General features: G+C 45.9%; 1 protein-coding gene across 3 annotated transcripts in view; it reads right to left on the reverse strand.

The window, feature by feature from the left end:
- The window catches only part of elp2 (elongator acetyltransferase complex subunit 2), a 241,733-nt gene that overhangs the window by 11,432 nt on the left and 206,951 nt on the right, over window positions 1-23,350 (reverse strand). For 2 of the 3 annotated variants that reach the window (XM_085988273.1, XM_085988272.1), the window contains exons 21-23: window positions 23,117-23,230; window positions 7,989-10,627; window positions 6,869-7,004 (exon numbers count right to left, since the gene is read on the reverse strand). In XM_085988273.1, the coding sequence (XP_085844399.1) occupies window positions 10,471-10,627; window positions 23,117-23,230 (271 nt within the window). In that variant the 3' untranslated portion in view covers window positions 6,869-7,004; window positions 7,989-10,470. Of the gene's footprint in view, window positions 1-6,868; window positions 7,005-7,988; window positions 10,628-23,116; window positions 23,231-23,350 lie in introns of those variants that run through there. The other variant, XM_085988274.1, reaches the window with a different exon arrangement.

Consider the following 23,350-nt stretch of genomic DNA (forward strand, 5'->3'; position numbering starts at 1 on the left):
TGACAGTGCTAATGTAGCAGCTGGGACCACTAATGATGGGGTGAGATTGGCCAGTGTCATTTATACTGGGCAGGACAGCTTTTCAACTTTTTCCTGATTGATATCTTGGGAGTCTATGGTATAGGCTGAAAAACACAGACCAAATATGGCTAGTGTTGGTGTCATGCTAAATAATCAGACAACATGCAAGACTTGAACATTTTTCACTATTTACCACTGATGGGCAGTGACCAGTGTGCAAGAAATTCAAAACTTTTAACATTACAAAGATAAGTTTTCTGATGAAATTTGACCAAAAATCTATCGATCTCAGCCTTGAATATATTCAAGGACTGACCATCCACAGCACTCTGGGGTAGAGAATTCAAAGATTCACAACCCTCTGTGTGAAAAAATTTCTCATCTCTGTCCTAAATGGCCGACCCCTTATCCTGAGATGATGCCCCCTAGTTGTAGACTCTCCAGCCAGGGGAATCAGCCTCTCGGCATCTACACTGTCAAGCCTTCTCAGAATCTTATGGCCTAGAAATTCAGTTGCATAGTGCAGGTTGTTTGGGTGCTACGGGTGCTGAATTGGGTCAAAAATGGTGTCTGAGCAGCGCACGCACACTTCTTGTGTGGGCCGCACCGGACGCCCTCTTGGTGAGGGCAGTAGGACAGCCATTAGGAGCGTGTGCTGGAAGTATGGTAAGTAAGCAGACTATGACATCAGTGTGCAATGGTGATGCCAGCACTGCTATTTTCATTGTCATCGCTGGAACGAATGCCCTCCGTTAACCTCGCACAGCTGAACATGTTTTCAGCAGCAGGAAGCACACCCCACCAACGCTATTTAAAAGGATCATCAACAACTTTCAGGTAACTTGCTTTTTGATTTCTACTGGTTCTGTGTAAGTTTGTGAAACTGTTTGAAACTTTCTAGAGTGACAGGGAGTGTTGCTGCAAGAAGGCCCTGCTTCTGACTTCAGGGGTTCTGGTCAGACCACTTGCTCCCAGTCATGGGTGCTCTAGTTGTCATCCCCCTTGGCCTGCAGCATGACAGGGAGATGGAGCAGAGGCAGCGAAGAAGAGGACAAGCTGCTCGCAGAGGGAGGAGGAGGAGGGGAAGAAGGGCTCTCAGCAGGAGGCCTTACCCACCTAGGGTCTTTCGAGAGCAATTCTCTTACCGCAGCCTGAGCCAGGAGCAGTGTCTGAGGTGTCTGCACTTTACAAAGGAGGTGCTCACAGAACTCTGTCACCTCTTGCAACCAGACTTGCAGCCTCTCTCCAGGGCAAGGACAGCACTGCCAGTGGCTGTGAAGGTGACCGTGACCCTGAATTTCTTCATGTCGGGATCCTTCCAGGCTGGAGGTGACATCTGTAACATCTCTCAGTCCACTGCTGCATAAGAGAAGTGACAGAAGTTCTTTCTGCCAGGACAGGGGACTTTCTTGTCTTCTCTCTGACCAGAGAGAAGCAGGCGGAGTGTGCACGTGGCTTTGCCAGGATATTGGGCTTCCCCATGGTGCAGGTTACCACTCACTGAATGTGCAGTCAGTGCGCGACCATGCTCGGCACATCATGATGGTGAATGCCCGGTATCCTATCAGCAGTTATGATGCTTTTATTCTGTGCCAGTCCACTGTTCCCTCAGTCTTTGAGCCACCACGACAAACCAGAGGGTGGCTACTGGGCAACAAGGGCTATCCCTTGACCACCTGGTTCATGACTGAACTCTGCAACCCAACCACACGTGGCCCGCATGCATACAACAAGTATCCATGCTGCTACACAAAACATTATAGAGCAGACCATTGGGTGCTGAAGTAATGGTTCCACTGCCTGGACCACTCTGGAGGAGCCCTACAGTACTCACCAGAGCATATGTCCCGATTCATGGTGGTCTGCTGTATCCTCCACAACCTGGCCATCATGAGGGCACAGCCCTTGCCACCAGGGATATGGCCACCAGCTGAAGAGGAGGAAACGGAAGAGGAGGAGGAAGTGGAAGGAAGGATGCAACCCAGTCAGCCCCTTTCTGGCCAGGATATGGATTGAATCATCTGCCTGTGGTAGGAGTGAACGCAATCTCAATTCCCCATTCAACATTAGTCCCACATCTTACCTTCCCTCTGTTACTGACCACCACAGCGTGCTCTTGGCCACAATGCTGAAATAAAAGCCACCATAAAGCAAACATTACAATCCAACTTTATACAGCTATTTCTCCAATATTACATTAAAAAATCAACTAATCACCCTTGTGCACTCCCTTAGTGACGTCTTGAGTGTGCCTTTGCCTATCCTAGTGATCCTACGCAGTGCTACCCCAGTGGCTGCAGCATAGTTGGTGGAGGCTGCTAACTTTCAGTGGGGAAGACTGAAGATGGCCTTGCAGGATGGCCTCAAGCAACGCTGGGGCTAGTAGGCCCAGCTTTGGACTGCACCACCTTGGCAAGGGCGGTAGCAGTCTGGGCTGGCTAGCTGACAGGCAACAGCAAGGGCACTAATGGAGTGGTGGGAGGATGAATGCTTCCATTCTGAGAGAGGACAGCATGATCAGCCTCCACGGATCCATTGCTCTGCCTCCCGGGACAGCGCCGCTGCAATCCTAGTAATCTAATGGAGTACAGACTATTGGACTGCTGTGACACCTGCAAGCCCCTTTCAACACTAACACACCCAGCCATGATGGCTGCAGTCTGTGCCTCTGTGGCAGCAAGCAGAGCTTGCATGACTTCAGTGTGCACTTCCATTGCAGCACTCAGATGTTGGGTGGCTTCTGCTTGTGCTGCAATGGAAGCTGAGACTTTGGCCATCAGGCGCAGCTTGATGGATCTGCCCACCTCTTCAACGCTGGAAAGGGTGGGATCCAAGCTTTGCCCAAAGCCCTGTGCAAGGCTGTAGCTGGACTCCTCCATGCTCCTTGACCTTGCATTCAGACTTTCTGACAGGACTGTCAATGCACCAAGCATTTCATTGATGGGGCAGCCTACAGAAGAAGGCTGATGGGTATGCACAAAGTCCTCATCCGAGTCCTCTGCAGCAGAACTCGTGTGTGACCTCACACTCCGGGGAGCTGGCACCTGAGTTACCCTTTCCCCCGTCCTGGCTGCAGGCCACTCCTGCCTGGTGTCTCACCACGTGCAGATCCTGCGTCTAACCTATCCTCTAAAGTACGCGGAGTATCAGAATCTGAACCAGTGGCTGGGAGTGTGAAATCGAGTGACTGTGTTTCTCCTTCTTCTTCACTCTCCTCTCCCTCTTGATGTTGACCCACTGACTGGGCAGGCTGAATTCCTTAAGTTTCTGAAATGAGAAAGGCACAAGGGTAGGGTTGTGGTGAGGAGAGGGGGGGAAGCAAGAGGTGCATGCTTTCACCATATGCAGCTTATTAATCAGAAGAGATTGTGGGATGAGGAGGAAATGGGATGTGAGAAAGAGAATAACGTATGAGGATACCGGCATCTTCTAGTCTTTCAGCTCTGCCACTGGCCATGGGCTTAGCCATGCCCCTGCCAAAAATTGCCAGCACCATCTCCTCCAAGAGGGTGAGGTGATGCAGGCAAGCCTGTCCCCCACTGGTTAAGTCCTGCTGGCACCAGTTAAGGTCTGCTGTGCTGGTTATACACCACGTTTTCCTGCAAGAGAAAGGGGAGTGTGACAGAGAGTGGTGTGATGTGCCTTTCACGGTTGAATAGCTGACAGTGCGAGCAAGCTGTGAGATGTGGGTGTGAGGCTTGCAGCAGTGGCAAGTGTGTGCAGGTGAAGTAAAGCTATGAATGTGAGGTGTGAGTTGTGTTTGGTAGAGATTGTTGGTGGGTAAGTGATGGGGGGGGGGGGGTGGTGCCTTGAGCATTGTGAGAGGCTAAAGGTGCAGATGGTGAGATATGCCATTTGAAGATGAATTCACTGACCTTGACCACTTGTGCCAGGTCATTAAACTTCTTCCTGCACTGAGTCCAGGTCCTCGGGACTAAATTGCTGCCATTATACCACAGTGGTACTTCTCCTGCTGCACTTTGGTCTGTTGCCTGGAGGGCCTCCTGATCCCCTGTGGAAAGAGAACCTCTCTCCTGGAGTTGACCTCCTGGACCAAGGCCTCCAGTGCTGCAGCTGAGAACTTTGAAGCCCTTTCTCTGACCAGTTGAGCCATTATTCAGTGTTCTTCTTTCTCACACTTGCCTCTACAACCAGTTCCAGCAGCTGCTGCAGGCAGAATGCACCTCCCCTTTAAGAAGTGCAGACTGCCTTTAAGAAGTGGAGGCTAGCTTTAATTGAAGCTAGCCTCACACAATCTTGGGCCCCCTTACTGAGCATTCAGCCACTCAGTGTTGGGCTGAACGCTACAATCATGTAAATTAGCAGGCAGCACGACGTTTGCGTGCTGCTTGCAGTAGGAATATAGGAACATCGGAACAGGAGTATGCCATTTAGCCTGTTCCGCCATTCAATGAGATCATGGCTGATCTGCAACCTAACTCCATATACCCGCCTTAGGCCCATATCCTTAATATAGTCCCCCGAATGGGCACGGGTTGATAGCGCATCACGATCCCAGCGCCCGTTTTCAGGCCTTATCCAATTTCTGGGCCATATATATGTTTCAATGAGATCACACATATGATTGGCTGATGCAACATGTTAATCAACTCAAACCACAACTGAGAAACTGGAAAAGACAAACCATATTCCAAAACAAGAAGCAGTCACTGGAAGCCGCCCAAGACTGGTTGGAGGCATTCCTAGAGGTTTAATCATGTGATATTCTGACCACCTAGCAATTACAGCACAAGAAGAACCTTGCTCCCATCTTCCCCCTTGTTTCTTCCAGTGAGAATCCTTGGTTTCCATTCCCTCGTTCACCATTTGCCCACCTGTGGAAACAGGTGGGAGGAACGGGGTTAGAGGAGCGCGCGCCAGCACAGAATGCTAAATGGCCTCCTCCTGTGCTGTAATTTCTACGTGGTCAGAATATCACGATCAAACTGCCAGAGTTGGCAATCCTAGATGAAGGTGATGTAATAGAGTAGGGTAGTGGGGCGCTGCTTCTGTGCCCAATTCCAAGAGACTCCTGGGCAATTTGGGAGTATTGGCAACAATGGGGCATGGAGATCCTCGCAATTTAAAGTTTCCCTGAAGCAGTGCCCCCCCCCCCGCAAGCTCAGTGATGTTATAGGCTGCTGCCAGAGACGTCCAGGATAGTCGGGGGGGGGGGGTGGCGGAGAGTAGGGGGAATCGGGGAAGGGGAGAGATGTTGGTGGGTGAAGAAGGGTCTCAGGGAGAGGGATGTCAGGGGGTCAAGGAAAGAGTGAGGAGGGGTAAGGGGGTGTTAGGAAGGATGAGGTAAGAAAAAAGGGTGTTCAGGTGGAGAGGATGTGGGGGGGGGGGTTGATTGGAGCGGTGTGGGTTTTGGGGAAGAGAGGAAGACTGCAGAGTGGGGGGCCGGTGGTCAGGGGATTGAGACTCAGGTGGGGGTGAGGGGGTGGAAGAGGTGGATTGGGAATCGGGGGATGGTGCCGGGTTGGGAAGAGAGGAATGGCCTCCTCCTGAGCTGTAATTTCTATCATTCTACGAAATCTCTTCTTCATTGGGTCCAAACCCATTTTAGGAATGTTAGTGCTGAGCTGAGTTTAGGACGATGTGCTGTCCTTTCTCATGATCTCTCGATTTGGTTCAGGTCGGTGTGTGTGGCTGGTTTTGACATGCAATCCAAATACAGATCAGCTGTGACTGAGACTCCCAGTTCAGAGTTGTCACCTTCACAGAACCCGAGGCCAGAGATAGGGAGAGACATGTACTAACATTTGCAGAGGCCACATCGTCAGAATGTCACATGATCAACTCTCCAGGAATACCACCAACCTGAGTTGGCAACCCTATATTTGGTTGATTGGCATTTTTTTGTTATAATTGTGTTCTAAACATTTAGACCCTTGGCATGTGAGGGTATTAGCCACTGCCTCCTGGGTTCAGAAATACTCCGTGTCTGCCCCAATTAAGTTACAATACTGAGTGTTCCTAATTTCATTTGCATCTGCAGCTCTGTTTCCCCCAGAATACAAATGTGCTTAGTTTTTTCCACCAAACGTCTATGTCCAGATACAAGTAGTCTCTAAGTAGCACCGTCGCCTCTGAGTCAGGGTGTGTGTTCAAGTCCCACTCCAGGGACTCGAGCATAAAAATCTTGGCTGACAGTGCAGTGCTGAGGGAGTGCTGCACTGTTGGAGATGCCATCTTTCAGATGAGACGTTAAACCGAGGGCCTGTCTGCTCTCTCAGGTGAAAGATCCCATGGCACTATTTCGAAGAGCAGGGGAGTTCTCCCCAGTGTCCTGGCCAATACTTATCCCTCAATCAACATAACAAAAACAGGTTATCTGGTGATTATCACATTTGTTTGTGGGAGCTTGCTGTGCGCAAATTGGCTGCTGAGTTTCCTACATTACAATAGTGACTACACTTCAAAAAGTACTTCATTGGCTGTAAAGCGCTGAGACGTCCGGTGGTCATGAAAGGCGCTATATAAATGCAAGTCTTTTTCTTCTATGGGGGCAGTTTTCTCATCAAATTGACGCATTTGCTCTATAACTGCTTTTATTCCTTTTTGTACAAGGTGGGATTTGCTCCAGTATTTCTGGTAGCACGTACAATGCAAACAGTATCCATGGTAATTTACAACAGCTATTAATATGTGCTGCTAGTTGGCTTTCTTCCATTATAAAATGCTAATATTTTCAAAATTCTTTTTAATGCTGAATTTCCTTTACAGTGCATATTAGCTTTTTTCAAAAATCTAAAATTAAGGGACTTCTAAAATAATTGAGTAAAATCCAATCCATTGCATAGCTATGAGTTAAGATTCAGCATTTGTTTATGCAGATCATTACCATCTGTTTACATTTGGTTGATCAGCCTGGCTGCCCATCAGAGATATATTCTGAAGTCCTGTGGTGACATCATCCCTCTGTGGGGTGTGTGTAGCCTGAGATATGAAACTGTCAGTTTGTAAGCATCTATGTTATTCTGAAACACAATACAAAAGTATGAGCACCCTTTACCAGAATTGATAGATTAAAATAGTTACAGAATTGATGTGATTTTTTCCCCCCAAAATCCTAATTTTGTAAATAGCATAGATCTTTGAAATTTAAAGTGAAGAACACACCTTTTAAAGCAAATACACTTTAGCAAGTAAAATCGTTTATAACAAAAGTATTATTTAAAACTGATTTCATGCCAGTCTGAAAAAAATGGAAATAAAATAACTTCAATCAATCACTTCCAGGAGTGTGCGTGTCAAACAATACACACCCATATCATTCAGAGACTCAAGTAGGGGATGGCCTCCCCAAGCTCTTTGATGTTTTGACATGCTCCTCCAAGTAGTGGGTGCCTGGAGGTCACACAGGGGAGGGTCATCCATGTGATTGCCTGAGAACCACTATTTAAGACTTACAAAGACAATAATATAATAGATATGTTGGAACGATTAGAATGCAATATCTGGACGGTCTGAGAGGAGGCCATAAACTCGATCACATTATTATAACTATAATTTGAACCCAGTGATTACTGGAAGTCACTTTTCTGGGTGTAAAATATGCATCGTGTAATTTGTGGGGACAATTTAAATTTTGTTAGGTTATTTGCCAGTGGCAGCCAACATGGTAGATACAGCAAATTTGATACGTGATGGTTGCTGAATGGAGGGATTGAATATTGTAATAGGACCCATCAAATGATATTTCCCAAAAACTTGATGCGGTTAATAGGGTCAGTACATAGTATAAATGTCCTTCTGAGCCCTCCAAGTCTGAAAGCTGCAATTCATGCCAGGCTGAGTGGTAACCAAGGTCACTCATGTGAGCCTGGACTGTGAGTGTCAGCAAAGCTAATCAACTTTGGGTACCATTAAAATATTTTGATGATACAATTGTTTAAAAAACATTTTCTCTTGTAAAGCAAAGTATTTATTCTGAGCACAGTCAAATATCACATTGGTATTACCAAAGGTGATCGAAGAGCACCCTCTGTTGGTTTGGAACGATTGCTGCAAAACTGTAGCTAGTGTCTTGTATACTCCATTTATACAGCAGCTTTAAACAGAATATTGCTGTTGAAAAAGCATTGTTTGCTGTATTAAAATATATATGTTTCCACCATAATTTAAGACGGTTACATAAGTTACAGAGCAATAAAATCAGCATTGTTAAATTATGGAATATGACAACTTTGTGATACAGCACATTGGAGTAAAAATGAACTGTGGTAAATGGGATGATCAGAGCACCATCCCCATGATTCATTTCTCTTCTCTCTCGCTGCCACCCATGCTGCAAAGAAAACTCTCAATGTCAGTTAGGCTCCAGAAGAATGAAAGAAAAAAAATCAGAGCCGTTAACTCAGCATATATTTGACAGATCTGAACTGGCAGAAAGAAGTCTGGGAGCAAGTTACCTATCGGTTTAACGAAATGATGCATGATGCAGAAGCTCCTAAAGAGGAGCCAGAAAATTACAGGAAAAATTTTACATGTGCAACAGACTTCATCTTTAGGATGAAACGAGTAAATATGGTTCCAAATCTAATCTTACTTATTACTTAATAACAAAGCAACTGTATTTTTTTTTTTTTAAAACAAGCACCGTAATTTTATACAGAACCCAGTAATTTATTTTTACTCTGAACAGAAGGATTTACTTTGTTACGTTTACCTTGGAGAACCTTCCTATTACAGTGTAATGAGCCTGGTAGATGACTGCAAATAGCAACCAATATAAAACAGCTCTGCAAATAGTACCTGTTGATGAAATCTAATTATTTGCACTATAAACTGTTAAATAATTAGAAAAATGTGTTTGAAATGTGCCAGCTCTGATGACACCAATTGTGCTGAACAACCTAATTGTTGTCGTTAACTATTGCAATAATTCTAGGAATCATTATTCGGTTGTTTGATGAATTCCAGGAGCCTTATTTACACTGGTAACTTGCAGTTTTCAATGGACATTTTCTACCCTGTTAAATAGTCTCCTTTGTGCTTCCCATTTTGCCTGCATATGAATTATTGGGAAATTAGAGAAGAAACCAACAACCTTCAGAAGCATTTACAGTAAAATCCAAATTATAAAGGAAAGCTGGAGCCCTTTTATTCCTCTTCTAATAGTGTTTGGCATGCTCAGACAGCCTACCGCACTTAGCTCCATCATCTGGCAGTACAAGGGGATGTTATTACATAGCAATTATGTCAGACTGGGACATAGAATATCTATTAAAACAGTGCACAAAACACACAATGAAGATATGCACATTTGAAAAGTCAAGAAACAATTATACCCAATTCAAAAAAAGCAATTAGGACATGTACAAAACCCTAAAGCAGCAGCTGATTTCTTCTGTATATGAAATGAAATGATATGGATCTACTGAGCTCAATGGCAACAAAATCACAATGGCAGTGTACTAATTCTCTCCTTCAGTGCTGGATTCACACCCATGGTTAAGAAACAATAACCTAACCAAGTACTACATGTATGTAAGCTGAGAAAATGGCATCCGGGAGTGAGCTTTAAAAGAGAGAAGATGGAAGAGCTTTGTAACAGCTAACATTTCTGGAGTAATGAGTGTCACTTTTTTATAAATAGTACCCATAGCGGAAACCATTTTACAACTTATTTTACTGCTTATTTAGTATTAATGTCAAAAATAAAAATTCAAAGAAAATTGGTCTGAGGCTGAAAGCAGGATTAACAGAATAAGATTGGAGTTAAAATTATTGTGGTTATATTAAATACATTATTCTGAGAAATAATTTTTTTTTATTATTAGTGGGCAAAGATACAGGAGACACATATGTACAGGAGGTACAGGAATGAAGATTATTCTAGATACAAAGCCTCATTTTGAGGGGATGTTAACATTTCTAGAAACTGTGGGTGGAAATTGCTTTGAATCCCTGGAAATTGGAGCCCTGGAACACCATCCTTTTTCAAAGTTCACTGTGCCTCTAGCATTAGAAACCCAGCAATGCAACCTACCATCATCGGATGAATGCTTGCAAATGTGATAATCCTTGACTAATACATTTATTGAAAATAAATTCTACCCCAGTGCACTTTACAGTTATCACTAAGTTTCTGGACGACAGACACAATATTGCTGTACCATGTTTCAAGCAACAGTTCTCTTCCGCAAAACTGTTGACTGGTGGGCGAAAACGGGATCCCATGATGGCTACACTATCATATTTTTGTCTGTCTTAGACACAGTGAGCACAATATCTCCAGAATTCTGTATTGTACATTTTTTCCGTATTTGCTTCGTTTCAGTCGCTGTATACTAAAAAGAATGTGTCTTTACAATTATAGTACTGTTTTCCTTTGGGTAGCTGGCACTGTCTTCCAGACGTTAGACCAGGGTATCAATATTTGATGGAGTTTTCCCACATAGAAATGCAGCAAAACTGAATAGGAATTTTCTTATATTCAAGTTAAAGGGATGATCTATTAACATTGAAAATACTGATACTGTGATCAGCGCCACAACTTGCTAGCTGTAACCAGTTGCTGTCATCTTCATCATTATAACCTGCTCTTCCCACGGGTCGTCTCCACTGCAGCCGCTTAACAGTTAGAGTATGACATTGTCTGAAACAAAGCAGTTAAGGAAAGTAATAAGAAACCAAGTTGGTTATCAATATCAGACTGATGTGAGATTATGAGTGTAAATTCCATTATTCATATAATTAGTTCACTATGATTCAGTGTTGTCAGCTGTGAGAGACTGACTTGTCAAAATGTTCAGGTACAGAACACAGCAGAATTACCATAGTTATTAACAGTAATGACAATTTATCATCCCATTTGTAATGTACCCCAAAGCAAGCTGTATATTAAACCCAAGCTTGAATACATTATCAGGTTCAACAAACGCACGGCCATGATGAAATGTACAGCACCAATTTTTGAAGATTTAGAATCAGAAAAGTAGGGTTGTGTCTACTTACCCGAATCACACTTACCTTTAATATTTTTCTGCAAGTATTTATCAAATTCCCTTTTAAATGTCACATTGGCTTCAATGACCACTTTTGGTAATGGTTTCCATATCCGAATAACTCTACATGAAAACATTCTTTCTAACCTCTGCCTTTATGCTTCCAGTGCTAACACTTGCAATTATGCCCCCTTATTTCTAATGTACTAGAGAATGTACGCTCTCAACCCTTTCATAGTTTTGAGCACTTCCATCAGATTCCCCTCTTAAGAGCCCATGGGATACAGGGCAATTTAGCACATTGGATCCAAAATTGGCTTAGTGGCAGGAGGCAGAGGGTGATGGTCGAAGGTTGTTTTTGTGACTGGAAGCCTGTGTCCAGTGGTGTACCGCAGGGATCGGTGCTGGGTCCCTTGCTATTTGTAGTGTACATTAATGATTTAGATATGAATGTAGGAGGTATGATCAGTAAGTTCGCAGATGACACGAAAATTGTTGGAGTGGTAAATAGCAAGGAGGGAAGCCTCAGGTTACCGGACGACATAGACGGGTTGGTCAGATGGGCAGAACAGTGAAAAGTGTGAGGTGATGCATTTTGGGAGGACTAACAAGGCAAGGGAATACACAATGAATGGTAGGACCCTAGGAAGGACAGAGGATGTGCATATACATAGATCCCTGAAGGCAGCAGGACAGGTAGATAAGGTGGTTAAGAAGGCATATGGGATTACTTGGCTTCATTAACCGAGGCATAGAATATAAGAGCAGGGAGGTTATGATGGTGCTGTACAAAACGCTAGTTAGGCCACAGCTGGAATACTGTGTGCAATTCTGGTCACCACACTATAGGAAGGATGCGATTGCATTGGAGAGGGAGCAGAGGAGATTCACCAGGATGTTACATGGGCTGGAGCGTTTCAGCTATGAAGAGAGACTGGGCAGGCTGGGGTTGTTTTCCTTAGAGCAGAGAAGGCTGAGGGGGGACCTGACTGAGGTGTACAAAATTATGAGGGGCATAGATAGGGTAGATGGAAAGGAACTTTTCCCCTTAGTAGAGGGGTCAATAACCAGGGGGCATAGCTTCAAGGTAAGGGGCAGGAGGTTTAGAGGGGATTTGAGAAAAAACTTTTTTCACCCAGAGAGTGGTTGGAATCTGGAACCCACTGCCTGAAAGGGTGGTAGAGGCAGGAACCCTCACAACATTCAAGAAGCATTTAGATGAGCACTTGAAATGCCATAGCATACAAGGCTATGGGCCAAGTGCTGGAAAATGGGATTAGGATAGGGCTTGATGGCCGGCGCAGACATGATGGGCCGAAGGGCCTCTTTCAATGCTGTATAACTCTATGACTCTATGTCTGACCTTCTATGCTGCAATGAATGCAGTCCTATGTTTTCTTTAAGTCTTTCTTTTTAACTATATAATCTGGGTATTATTCTACTGAATCTACACTGCATCTGTGTCATGGATCAGATGTCCTTTTTATAATGGGGAACCCAAAACTGCACACCGTACTTCAACTGTGGTCTAACCAGTGTCATGTACAGATACATCATCACCTTTTTGCTTTTGTATTTAATGCCTATATATATGTTCTCATTTTCTTTTGTTAATGGCTTTTTCCAACTGTCACTTTGCTTTTAAAGATCTGCGTATTTGCACCCTTAGATTTATCTGCTCCTCCTTCAACCCACTTAGAATGGACCTATTAGGGTTTATTTCCATTCGGTTCTTTTCCAAAAAATATACTATTCACATTTAACAGCATTTGCCATTTTTCTGCCCTGGAGGTAAGGGTTAGAAGAAATGTACATGTTCTGTAATTTTCTGCATTCTTCCTCACATTAGCAAATTTAGCTGTTTCTTTGAACACTCATGTCCAAACCATTCATATGCATATGGAAAAGAGATGGTCTAATGGAGATCCAGGGGGCACACCATTAGCTACCGCTGGCTAATCCAACATTAATTTATTCCTACTCTTAGTTTTCCATGGGCCTTTTGTTGCATTTTTCAATACATTAATTTCTAATCATTCTGTTTTGTCTGGGTTAGGACTTTTTGCACTCTACTGGCAGGGATTATCAGATCATGTCTAAGCTCATTTTGAAAGATGTTACCATCTTCTTTTCCCTACTGCAAACCATCTTCTTAAATCCCTCTCTCGCCGTCTCCTCCATGCTCTCCTCCAACAACAAGTGCAAGGAGCTCATGGACTTCTTTGTCACTAAGATTGAGACTATCCGTTCAGCTGGCTCTGCCACTTCCCTCTCTTATCTCACCAGGCCGAACTTCCTCGAAGGTTCCCCTGCTGTCCTAGCCCTGAACTTGCATCTTTCTCTAATTTCTCTCATCTCCCCTCATGCCCTGAGTTCATCTTGTCCATGAGACCCACCTCCTGCTCCCTCGACCCTATTCCCACTAAACGGCTGACCACACAACCGCTCTCCTCTCTTCCTGGCTCCCATATTAGCTGATACTGTTAATGTTTTTCTCTCCTCGGGTACTGTCCGCCTCTCCTTCAAATCTGCCGTCATCACCCCTATCCTCAGAAAACCAACCCTTGACCCCTCCGTTCTTGCAAATTACTGCTCCATCTCCAATCTCCCTTTCCTCTACAAAGTCTTTGAAAGTGTTGTCGCCTCCCAAATCCATGCCCATCTTTCCTGGAAATCCATGTTTGAATCCCTCCAATCAGGTTTCTGCCCCTGCCACAGTACCAAAACGGCTCTCAAAGTCACAAATGACATCCTTTGTGACTGCGACAGTGGCAAACTATTCCTCCTCATCCTTCTCAATCTCTGTGCAGCCTTTGACACAGTTACCACATCATCCTCCTCCAACGCCGCTCCACCGTCATCCAGCTGGATGCGACTGCACTCCATTCTTATCTATGCAGTCGTAGCTAGTGAATCACCGGAAATGGCTTCTCTTCCCGTTCTCACACCATTGCCTCTGGTGTCCCCAAGGATCTATCCTTGGCCACCTCCTATTTCTCATCTACATGCTGCCCCTCGGCAACATCATCCAAAAGCACAGCATCAGTTTCCATATGTACGCTGACAACATCCAGCTCTACCTCACCACCGCCTCTCTCGACCCCCACCGTCTCTAAATTGTCTGACTGCTTGTCCGACATCCAGTACTGGATGAGCAGAAATTTCCTCTAACTAAATATTGCAAAGACCTAAGCCATTGCTTTTGGTCCCCACCACAAACACCGTTCCCTAACCACCGACTCCATCCCACTCTCTGGCAACTATCTGAGGCTGAACCAGACTGCTCACAACCTTGGTGCCATATCTGATCCCGAGATGAGTTTCCGGCCACATATCCACGCCATAACCAAGACTGCCTATTTCCACCTCTGCAATATTGCCCGACTCCGCCCCGTCTCAGCTCATTTGCTGCTGAATCCCTCATCTATGCCTTTGTTAGCTCTAGACTTAACTATTCCAATGCACTCCTGGCCGGCTACCCATTTTCTACCCTCTGTAAACTTGAAGTCATCCAAACTTTGCTGTCCATGTCCTAACTCACAAGTCCCGTTCACCCATCACCCCTGTGCTCGTTGACCCACATTGGCTCCCAATTAAGCAATTGCTAGATTTTAAAATTCCCCTCCTTGTTTTCAAATCCCTCCATGGCCTCATCCCTCCCTATCTCTGTAATCTGCTGCAGCCCTAGAACCCTCTGAGATATCTGCGCTCCTCCAATTCTGGCCTCTTGAACATCCCTGATTTTAATTGCTCCACCATTGGTGGTCGTGCCTTCAGCTGCCAAGGCCCTAAGCTCTGGAATTTCCTCCCTAAACCTCTCCGCCTCTCTTTCCTCCTTCAAGACATTCCTTGACCAAGCTTTTGGTCATCTGTCCCAATATCTCCTAATGTGCCGCGGTGTCAAATTTTGTTTGATAACACTCCTGTGAAGTGCCTTGGGATGTTTTACTATGTTAAAGGCACTATATAAATACGTTGTTGTTGCTGTATACAATGGGGTGATTTATTGACTTTGCACTTCCTGCAAGGAACCTTGCATAGGAACTTGAATAGGCCATTTAGCCCCTTGAGTCTGTTCCACCATTCAATTAGATCAAGGCTGATTTGTACCTTAACTCCATTTACCCACCTTTGCTATATATCCCTGGATACACTTATCGAACAAAAGTCTATCGATCTTTGTCTTGAAAAATACAATTGTCTTAGCATCCACAGCCTTTTGGGGGGGGGAAGAGTCCCAGATTTACACTAACTTTGTGTGAAAAATGCTTCCTGATTTCACTCCTAAATGGCCGAGCTTTAATTTTAAGATTATGCCCTCTTGTGCTGGATTCCCCCACCGGAGGGAATAATTTCACTGCATCAACCCTATCAAATCCCTTTATCATTTAACACCTTAATTACATCGCCCCCTCAACCTTCTAAACTCAAGGGAATACAAACCAAGTTTATGCCACCTGTCCTCATGATTTAACCCTTTTAGCCCTGGTATAATTCTGGTGAACCAACACTGTATCACTCCCTCGGTAGAGTCATAGGGCTCGATTTTCCAAGCCCCGAGGAGGCGGGTTTGGAGGCGGGAAAATTGCAGAATCGGGGGGCAGGAACCCATCCTGCCCCCAACCCGCCTCCGCGCCAATGTCCCAGGAGGCGGATACCCGACCTGTGCTGGGAGCCGCCTCCCCGAGGCGGGAAGGGGATTAGTGCCAATTAACTGCCTGCTAGCAGTGGGCTCAGCAGGCCAATTAAGGGACACCTGGTTACTGGTGACGTCAGCGATTGACATTTCATCTGTCAAGAGCTTTTGACAGATGAAAAATCAGCATTTGACAGCTCTGTGAAGTTGTCAAACACTGACAATCTGTCTTCTAACTTGAGTCCTTCTACTCAGACTCAGTTAGAGAACTCTCCAGACCAGAAAGCAGAGGCTGCAGCTTTTGACAGTTCAGCGGCCATTCTGCTTTCTGTGCCGGTGAGCTGAGGGACTCCCAAGAACTGAAGTAAGGAAGCCTGCAGGAGAAATAAAGGTAAGTAAAACTTATTAAAACACTTTACACTTACCTCACACACTTACCTCTGCACACATGCACCCATCACTCACCTGCACAATGGACATATCGACCCCTCCAACCCCTGCAGACCGACGGTCTGCCTCGCTAACTACCTGTTAACAGGCAGTTAATTGGCACTAATCCCCTTCCCGCCTCGGGGAGGCGGCTCCCAGCACAGGTCGGGTACCCGCCTCCTGGGACATTGGCATGGAGGCAGGTTGGGGGCGGGATGGGTTCCTGCCCCTCGATTCTGCAATTTTCCCACCAGTCCCGCCTCCAAACTCGCCTCCTCGGGGCTTGGAAAATCGAGCCTAAGAGTTGATACTACTGTAGACGATTAGCAAAGCTAACAAAATGTCAGTAAGAATTGCTACAAAAGAACATCAGCAGCTGTGATAAAATTGTGATGTTTGCGGAATCTGCTTGAATAATTTGCTGGATTACTTCATTTCCTGTAGCTTGCAATGGCTTTATTTGCTTTCAAATGCAATATTAATTTTTTGTTTTATTAATCTATACAAGTATTGTAGATTAGTGTAATCACTTCAGACATCTGGGCCCTGAATGCAGAATAAACGTTTATATAAATATTTAAAGAAATATACTTCAAGGAAAGCTCACACAAATTTCCCAAGCATTTGGCATTTCATACAGTAAAAAAATAAACATGAAGTTAAGAACATTTAGGAACCGAAAAAAACCAAACAAGTCTGGCCACGTTTCATAGATCAACCTCAACTACCCACCTTCTCACCATATCCTTGCTTTCTCTAGAAAAGCTTGCTTCTTCAATCTATTTATACTGCCTGCTTCAATGACCTTGCTCAGAAGCTCATTCCACAATTCTGATACCCTTTAGGTGGAAAAGCTCCTTCTGACTTCCAAATTTCATCTACGCAGATATTTTATTGTTGAATTCTCCCGTGCCACACAAGGGGATGAATGCATCCATCATGGGTACGTGTGTTAATTTTTTTGGAGCATCTGGACATCACAATGTGAAAGTAGTGAACACAGAACCCAATGCTTTTTTTTTTAAGCAGTGAGCTGAGTGACCATCACTTACATTTCAAGAGTACACAGCCCTTCTACAGGGCAGTCCTTTTAGATTTTTGATGAAATTAAAAGTAGTGCCCACCGAGAAGGCAATATACTTGTGTATTAAAGTTAATCATTCAGCACTAAAGGTAGTCAGTGCTCCAAAATAAATGCAGGAACTCTGCAATGGCTGCATTGATCCCACAGCGTTGGCAGATTTTAAAAAAATCTCGAGGAGTTCCATTTCATTTTGCACTTTGAGAGATACACATATTCAGGAAACGCAATCGTGAATTGGGCAAGGCTTTTCTAGAGTATCCCCTTCAGGATTTAAAACACAACATCCAATATGAAATCTCAAGTAAAAAATTGTATTTTAGAATACAGTATCCCTTATCCTGGCTCAAAGCACATTTTGTTGAGAAAAATTATGTTTAATGCTAATCCTGCAGAAGTAACAAGCTCAAAAAACTACTCATTGACGTCTGCTGCAAAGTGTATTTTAGTGAAGAAAAAAAATTGCGCTCAGATGTTTGCTGCTTCCTACGGGTCAGTGTGTGCCAACGATCACTGCTAACACTCACACATGATGGAATCGCCACCTGCCACTGCTTGTGGCAACACACCCCAGCATGAGTCACTACCTTCAGGACAGGTGAGAACATTGAAGGAATAATATTCAATGACTTTCTCCTACCGGTTTTTATACATTATTCAAATTGGGGGAGGGGGGGGGGGAATAGTACTGCATGAAGTTAATGAACTGCAACCTTGCTTCAAAAGCTAGATTTCGTTGCATATGTTGCTGTTTGTTCCAGCAGCAATGCAAAACCTAAGTTTTAAAAAGCAAGTTCAGTCGCTATATATACACAATGTATACACAGATAGATTCAACAACTGGTCCTCCCCAATGAATATTCTACTTAAGTAAAGATGAGACAACCTTCATTTTGTTTCCTTCTCAAGATTTTTTTTGCATTAAAAAAAAATGGGAAAATCTAAAACCTCCACACCCTCTATTTATGTCTGTGGTCCAGGGGGGAAAGAGAGGGTTTGTTAGCATGAATCTCTTTGCACTGGTAAAAACTGCATTGGTAATGATATGCTGAAGGGCTTTAACAGTGAAGGAGAATTCTGCCACCTAAATACAAATTTGGCTTTGGCTGAAATTGCACAATATGAAGTGAAACTGCTTTGCTTTACTCCTATAGTTGTAGTGTAAATGTACATTTATACTGAAACAGAACCCAGTCCATCCAATGAAGATGAACCACTTAATAAAGTGCTCATCTAATGGAAGAGTTATACATTACTAAAGACAACACATTGATGCTTATGGGCATTCCCATGATACCCATATGTTTCTTTGGAGAAGAGATTAAATTTGGTTAAGGTATAATCAAGTACTTTTAAGTTATTGAGACAGGAAGCCAGTCATTCGTATTGCCTATATGCACTCAAACACAATTCCAAGTATGCTAGTTCTTAAATGGAATCCAATATCCAAACTGAGTATTCCCAAACAAAATGGGCTGGATTTTGCTACGGGGGCGGGTTGGGGTCGTGTTCCCCACATTTCGTGTTTCCCACACGAATCCTGAACGATGTGGGAAATTGATGCAATTTTGATTTTATAGCCCAATTGATTCCCCACGTGTGGGAACCCCTAGCCGGAGAGCTTTTCAGGTGGGAAGCTCGCCTCCGATGACATCATCACTGCTGCTTCATTTAAGGGCTTCCACAAGCCTTGCTCACTTCAGCAGACTGCCAAGCTTCTGGCCCTGGCAGCTGCTGCTACCATCATCAATCATGGCGACACATCGGAGTAAGGCATCCCCCAGATTTGACGAGGCAGCCCTCCAGGCATTGGTGGAGGGAGCGAGAGAGAGCAGGGAGGTGCTCTTCCCCTCCTCGGGGAGGAAGAAGCCACCCCAGCAAACCAAGGCTGTGTGGCTGAGGGTGGCAGAGCAGGTGAACGCCAGCTCGAATACCAGCAGAACATGGATCCAGTGTCGGAAACGCTTCCATGACCTTCTGTGCACTGGAAAAGTGAGTATGATGTTCCCATCACTCTTAATCTGATCCCCATTGCCTTTCCTCACCAGCTCTCAGCTTTACCAATCTCTTCCTCCACATCCCACTTGACACTGACATCCATGCACCCTTTCCCACTCCCTCTCTCTCTATGGTCACATTCACCTAACTAATGGACTATGCAGCCCTCACACTCCCTATCACTGTCATGCTATGAAAACAACTTACATCACATAGGGAGGGCCCTTGGTCTTGCCATCTCACTCCATCTTTCTCTCCTTCTAAGCATCTATGCCATCGATTCTCTACACTCACTCCTTCATTCTCGCTCAAACTCCACTTGTCTCCCCCATTGCAGGAAAAGAGAGCTCACAACCGAAGAGAGCGAGCCAGGACAGGGGGAGGGGCAGCCTCCTTAGCCCAGCTGACCCCATGGGAGGAGGCGATCCTGGAGATCGTCGGCATCCAGGACGACACACAAGTGGGGGACGGAGAGACCGGTGCAGCAGAGCAAGCTGGTGACAGAAGAGTTTTCCAACTCTCTCAATTGCATTGCATGACTCGCTGATAATGACTTGGAAGCTCTAGCAGATGGACCTCTGATCATCTGCAATAAGCACTGTGCAGGTAACCCTGGCCTCTCATCTCTGACACTTTCCTTTACTCCCCCACAGGACCATCGCAAGCTCCCGTCTCCAGGACGCAGGAGGAGGTTCAGCCTCAGCATCCAGACTCCTCAGAGGAAGCTGCAACCTCTGAGGGCGCAGCGTCAGCAGAAGGCAACGCACCCAGCACCAGCGCAGACACTCACACCTCGGTGGGACCTTCGGGACATAGAGTAGTGTTGTCACCTGGTGTATCACAGCTCACAAGTGAGCCTCAGCAGATGGTGGAGACAGGGACAGCAGTGGAGAGTCCTAGTCGGAGGGCGCAGCACTCCCCCAGCTCGGCTCAGCTGCATGTCGACCCTCTGCCTCTGGGTCCATCCACAGTATCAGCGGTGATGGCACTCCAGGAAAATATGCAGGAATCTCTGGCAGGTTTTGTCTCCAGGGTTGCTGCGAGTGTGGAGCGAATGGAGGAGTCCGTCGCTAACATGAGCAGAGCCTTTGTGGAGTCATTGGCGCATCAACGCATTACCACGGAAAGGATGGCAACCTCCGTGGAAAGGCTGGCTACGGCCATGGAGGAGATAAGTCGCGCGAGTGTTGAAAACATGGTGAGTGTTCAGACTAGACTGACATCTCTGGAGGAGCGATGGGCAGCTATTGAACAGAGAAACCAGACCTTCATGGCAGTCCCTCTGAGAAGGACTGCCAGTCCCGACACGGGTCCCCATGGCTCCCCTGATGTGCAGCAAGGTGCTCTCTCGCCACTTGCAAGCGCTGAGGGGGACCTGACCCATGAGAGGGATGATGGTGGCAGAGAACAAGGAGGTGGGGGCTCCTCTCCAAGCGCTCAAACTTCCATGCCACTGACAAGTCCTCGGTCAGAGCCCCACCTGAGTCAGCACCCAAGTGAGATCGGCGTCTCAACCCCTGCACAGCCGCAGGAGCAGCAGACTGTTGCGCAGCCCTTACAGGCTCGCAACCCCAGAGGACGCCTGCCAAAGGTGTCCAGACAGGAGCAGCAAGGAAGTGAGCAAGGGGCCTCCACATCTGCTGATGCCACTGGGGAACCACTACGTAGGAGCACGCGTAAGAGAAAGAAACTGCACAAATAGTCACAAGGGTAGTCACTTGGGTGGAATTTAATGTGTTACAGTTGAAAGCCATCAGAATAATGGTAATAAATCATCTGTTGGCTACTGCTGTAGTTGTGGCGTGTGTCATTTCGCGAATGGGACTTTCACTTTGAGGTCAGTATGGTGGTCACATCGCTAGAAGTCAGCTGGTTCCTGGCTATTGTCAGTGCTCAGGTAAAAGGATGCGAGGCAATAGTCCCTCATGGGCGAGGCTCAGCAAATCTGCCCAATATGAGCGCGTTCCTTGCATGCCGGCCACCAATGTTCTCGCGCACTGCTGCCGCTGGTTGATGAGCCTCTGCAAGATGTTCGTCTTCGCTCTCCTCCTCCCCCTCCTCCTCCTCCTCATCTGAGGAGGATATGTCAGGAGCCACTTGGTCCTCGGCCATCTGCAAGCCACGACGCTGTGCCATGTTGTGAAGCACACAGCAAACCACAACGATTCTGGAGACCCTGGCTGCTGAGTATTGCAGGGCTCCACCTGATCTATCCAGGCATCTGAAGCGCATCTTCAGCAGACCAATGGTCTGCTCGATCATGGCTCTGGTGGAAAGGTGGCTGGAGTTGTAGTTCTCCTCAGCTGCGTTGGCTGGCCTCCTCAGCGGCGTCAATAGCCACGTCCTCAAGGGATAGCCCTTGTCTCCAAGTAGCCATCCGTTAAGTTGGTGTGGCGGACTGAATAGCGGAGGCACAGTAGACTGGCGCAGTATGAAGGAGTCATGGCAACTGCCAGGGTACTTGGCACAAACATGCAAAATTTCCTTCTTGTGGTCACACACCAGCTGAACGTTGAGGGAGTGGAAGCCCTTGCGGTTGACAAAAATACCAGGATTGCGATGGGGAGCCTTAAGGGCCACATGTGTGCAATCAACGATGCCCTGCACCCTTGGAAAGCCTGACAGATTAGCAAATCCAACCGCTCTCGCCATGACACTTGCTCGATCCTTGGTGAAATGGATGTGATTGTGCGCGATGGCAAAGAGGGCATCGGTTACCCGCTTGATGCAGGTGTGTGCGGCCGCCTGGGAGATGCCGCTGATGTCTGCCGCTGATCCCTGGAATGAGCCTGAGGCAAAAAAGTGGAGTGCGATGGTGACTTTGATGGCCACTGGTAAGGGGTGTCCAGCTGCTCCTCTGGGCTCCAGGTCTTGCTGCAGCATTGCGCAGATGTCAGCCACTATCTCTCGCAAAAGTCGGAGCCGCCTTTGGCACTGCTGCTCAGACATGTTGAGGTAGCTGACCCTGCGCCTGTAGACCCTGTTTGGGGGGTATCTCCTGCGCCGACGGCCTTCCATGCGCTGGCCCCTTCTGGCCTGTGCATCCTCAGGTGGGGCAGCAGCAGCTTGGCGCAACTGTTGTTGCTGCTGCTGTTGGGCGGCCTCATGTAATATCCAGAAGGGCAGGACAAAAATGGCTCCCATGCTTCTGGTAGATGCCTCAGTTGAGGAAGCGCTCAGTGAAGGTGGCGAAAGAGGTTTCCCAGGAGGTCACACTGGAGATGGTTGTCAGGCTGCAAACTTCCAGAGCTGTGGGTATGCCTTCTGAAAGATCCCCCAGACCTGAGAGAGCAAAGTTATGCCACCTGCAATTAAAGCCTGTTCAAATCTGCCATTTAATGGTTGAGCTGCAGCTGCTACTCCGCAAGCCAGTTGTGCTCCCGCCACGTTTCAGATGTGTGTTTCCCACCAGGTGTGTTTCACGTGGGACAACGATTAAACTTGCAACTGGTTAGGAAATTGGGATTATAGAGCCAATTGAGGGCTTGTTAAGGGCCTTAAGGGCCTATCCCGCCTCCTGGAGGCGGGACGGAGTCGGGACCAGCAGACACGAATTTAGGAAAATTGCGTGGAGGCGGGATGGAGGCGGGTTTGGGCCCGCACGCCAGTTTTGCGATTTTTATCCCCCACGCGCCTCCAATCCCGCCTCCCCGGCCCTAGCAAAATCCAGCCCAATGTGTTTAAAAGCACTTTGAAATTCATTTATCCAGATAGTTTAACAGATAGTACCATAATGTAAATGACTTCAAAATGGTTTATTGGCACAGGGGGAAACTGCAAACAGTACGTTTGTAGATTATACCACAGGTGTAGCTGCCAAGGTCATTTTAAAGGGGAAGCCCTTATTCTCCCATGAGTCAGATAAGAAATTGGTTTATTTTATCAGTATCTGATCATAGAGGACTACTTAAACAAAGTCATTCCAATCAATGTAACAATAGCACCGACACCGCTCATGGCAATGTTAACTGTAGCTTTAATGCACACAAAGGATACGATTTGTCTAGTTTCAGACATTTCATCCAGTCTGTATTTGCTGAAGTATTTTCATTTGGTTTCCACTTGTATAATAATATATTTCCACAGTCCAAACCCACTGCAAGAATGTAGCTAGCAGAGAGAAAAAAAAATGTAGATCTAATTTTACAACAAGTACCATATACATTGCTAGTTCTCATTTACTCATCGAATAGGACAGAAATATGTAACTGTATACAAGTGGATTATATC

Source organism: Somniosus microcephalus, chromosome 5 (assembly GCF_052327205.1).
Source record: "Somniosus microcephalus isolate GS21.2 chromosome 5, FLI_Smic_1.0, whole genome shotgun sequence".
In the NCBI taxonomy this organism is placed as follows: domain Eukaryota; kingdom Metazoa; phylum Chordata; class Chondrichthyes; order Squaliformes; family Somniosidae; genus Somniosus; species Somniosus microcephalus.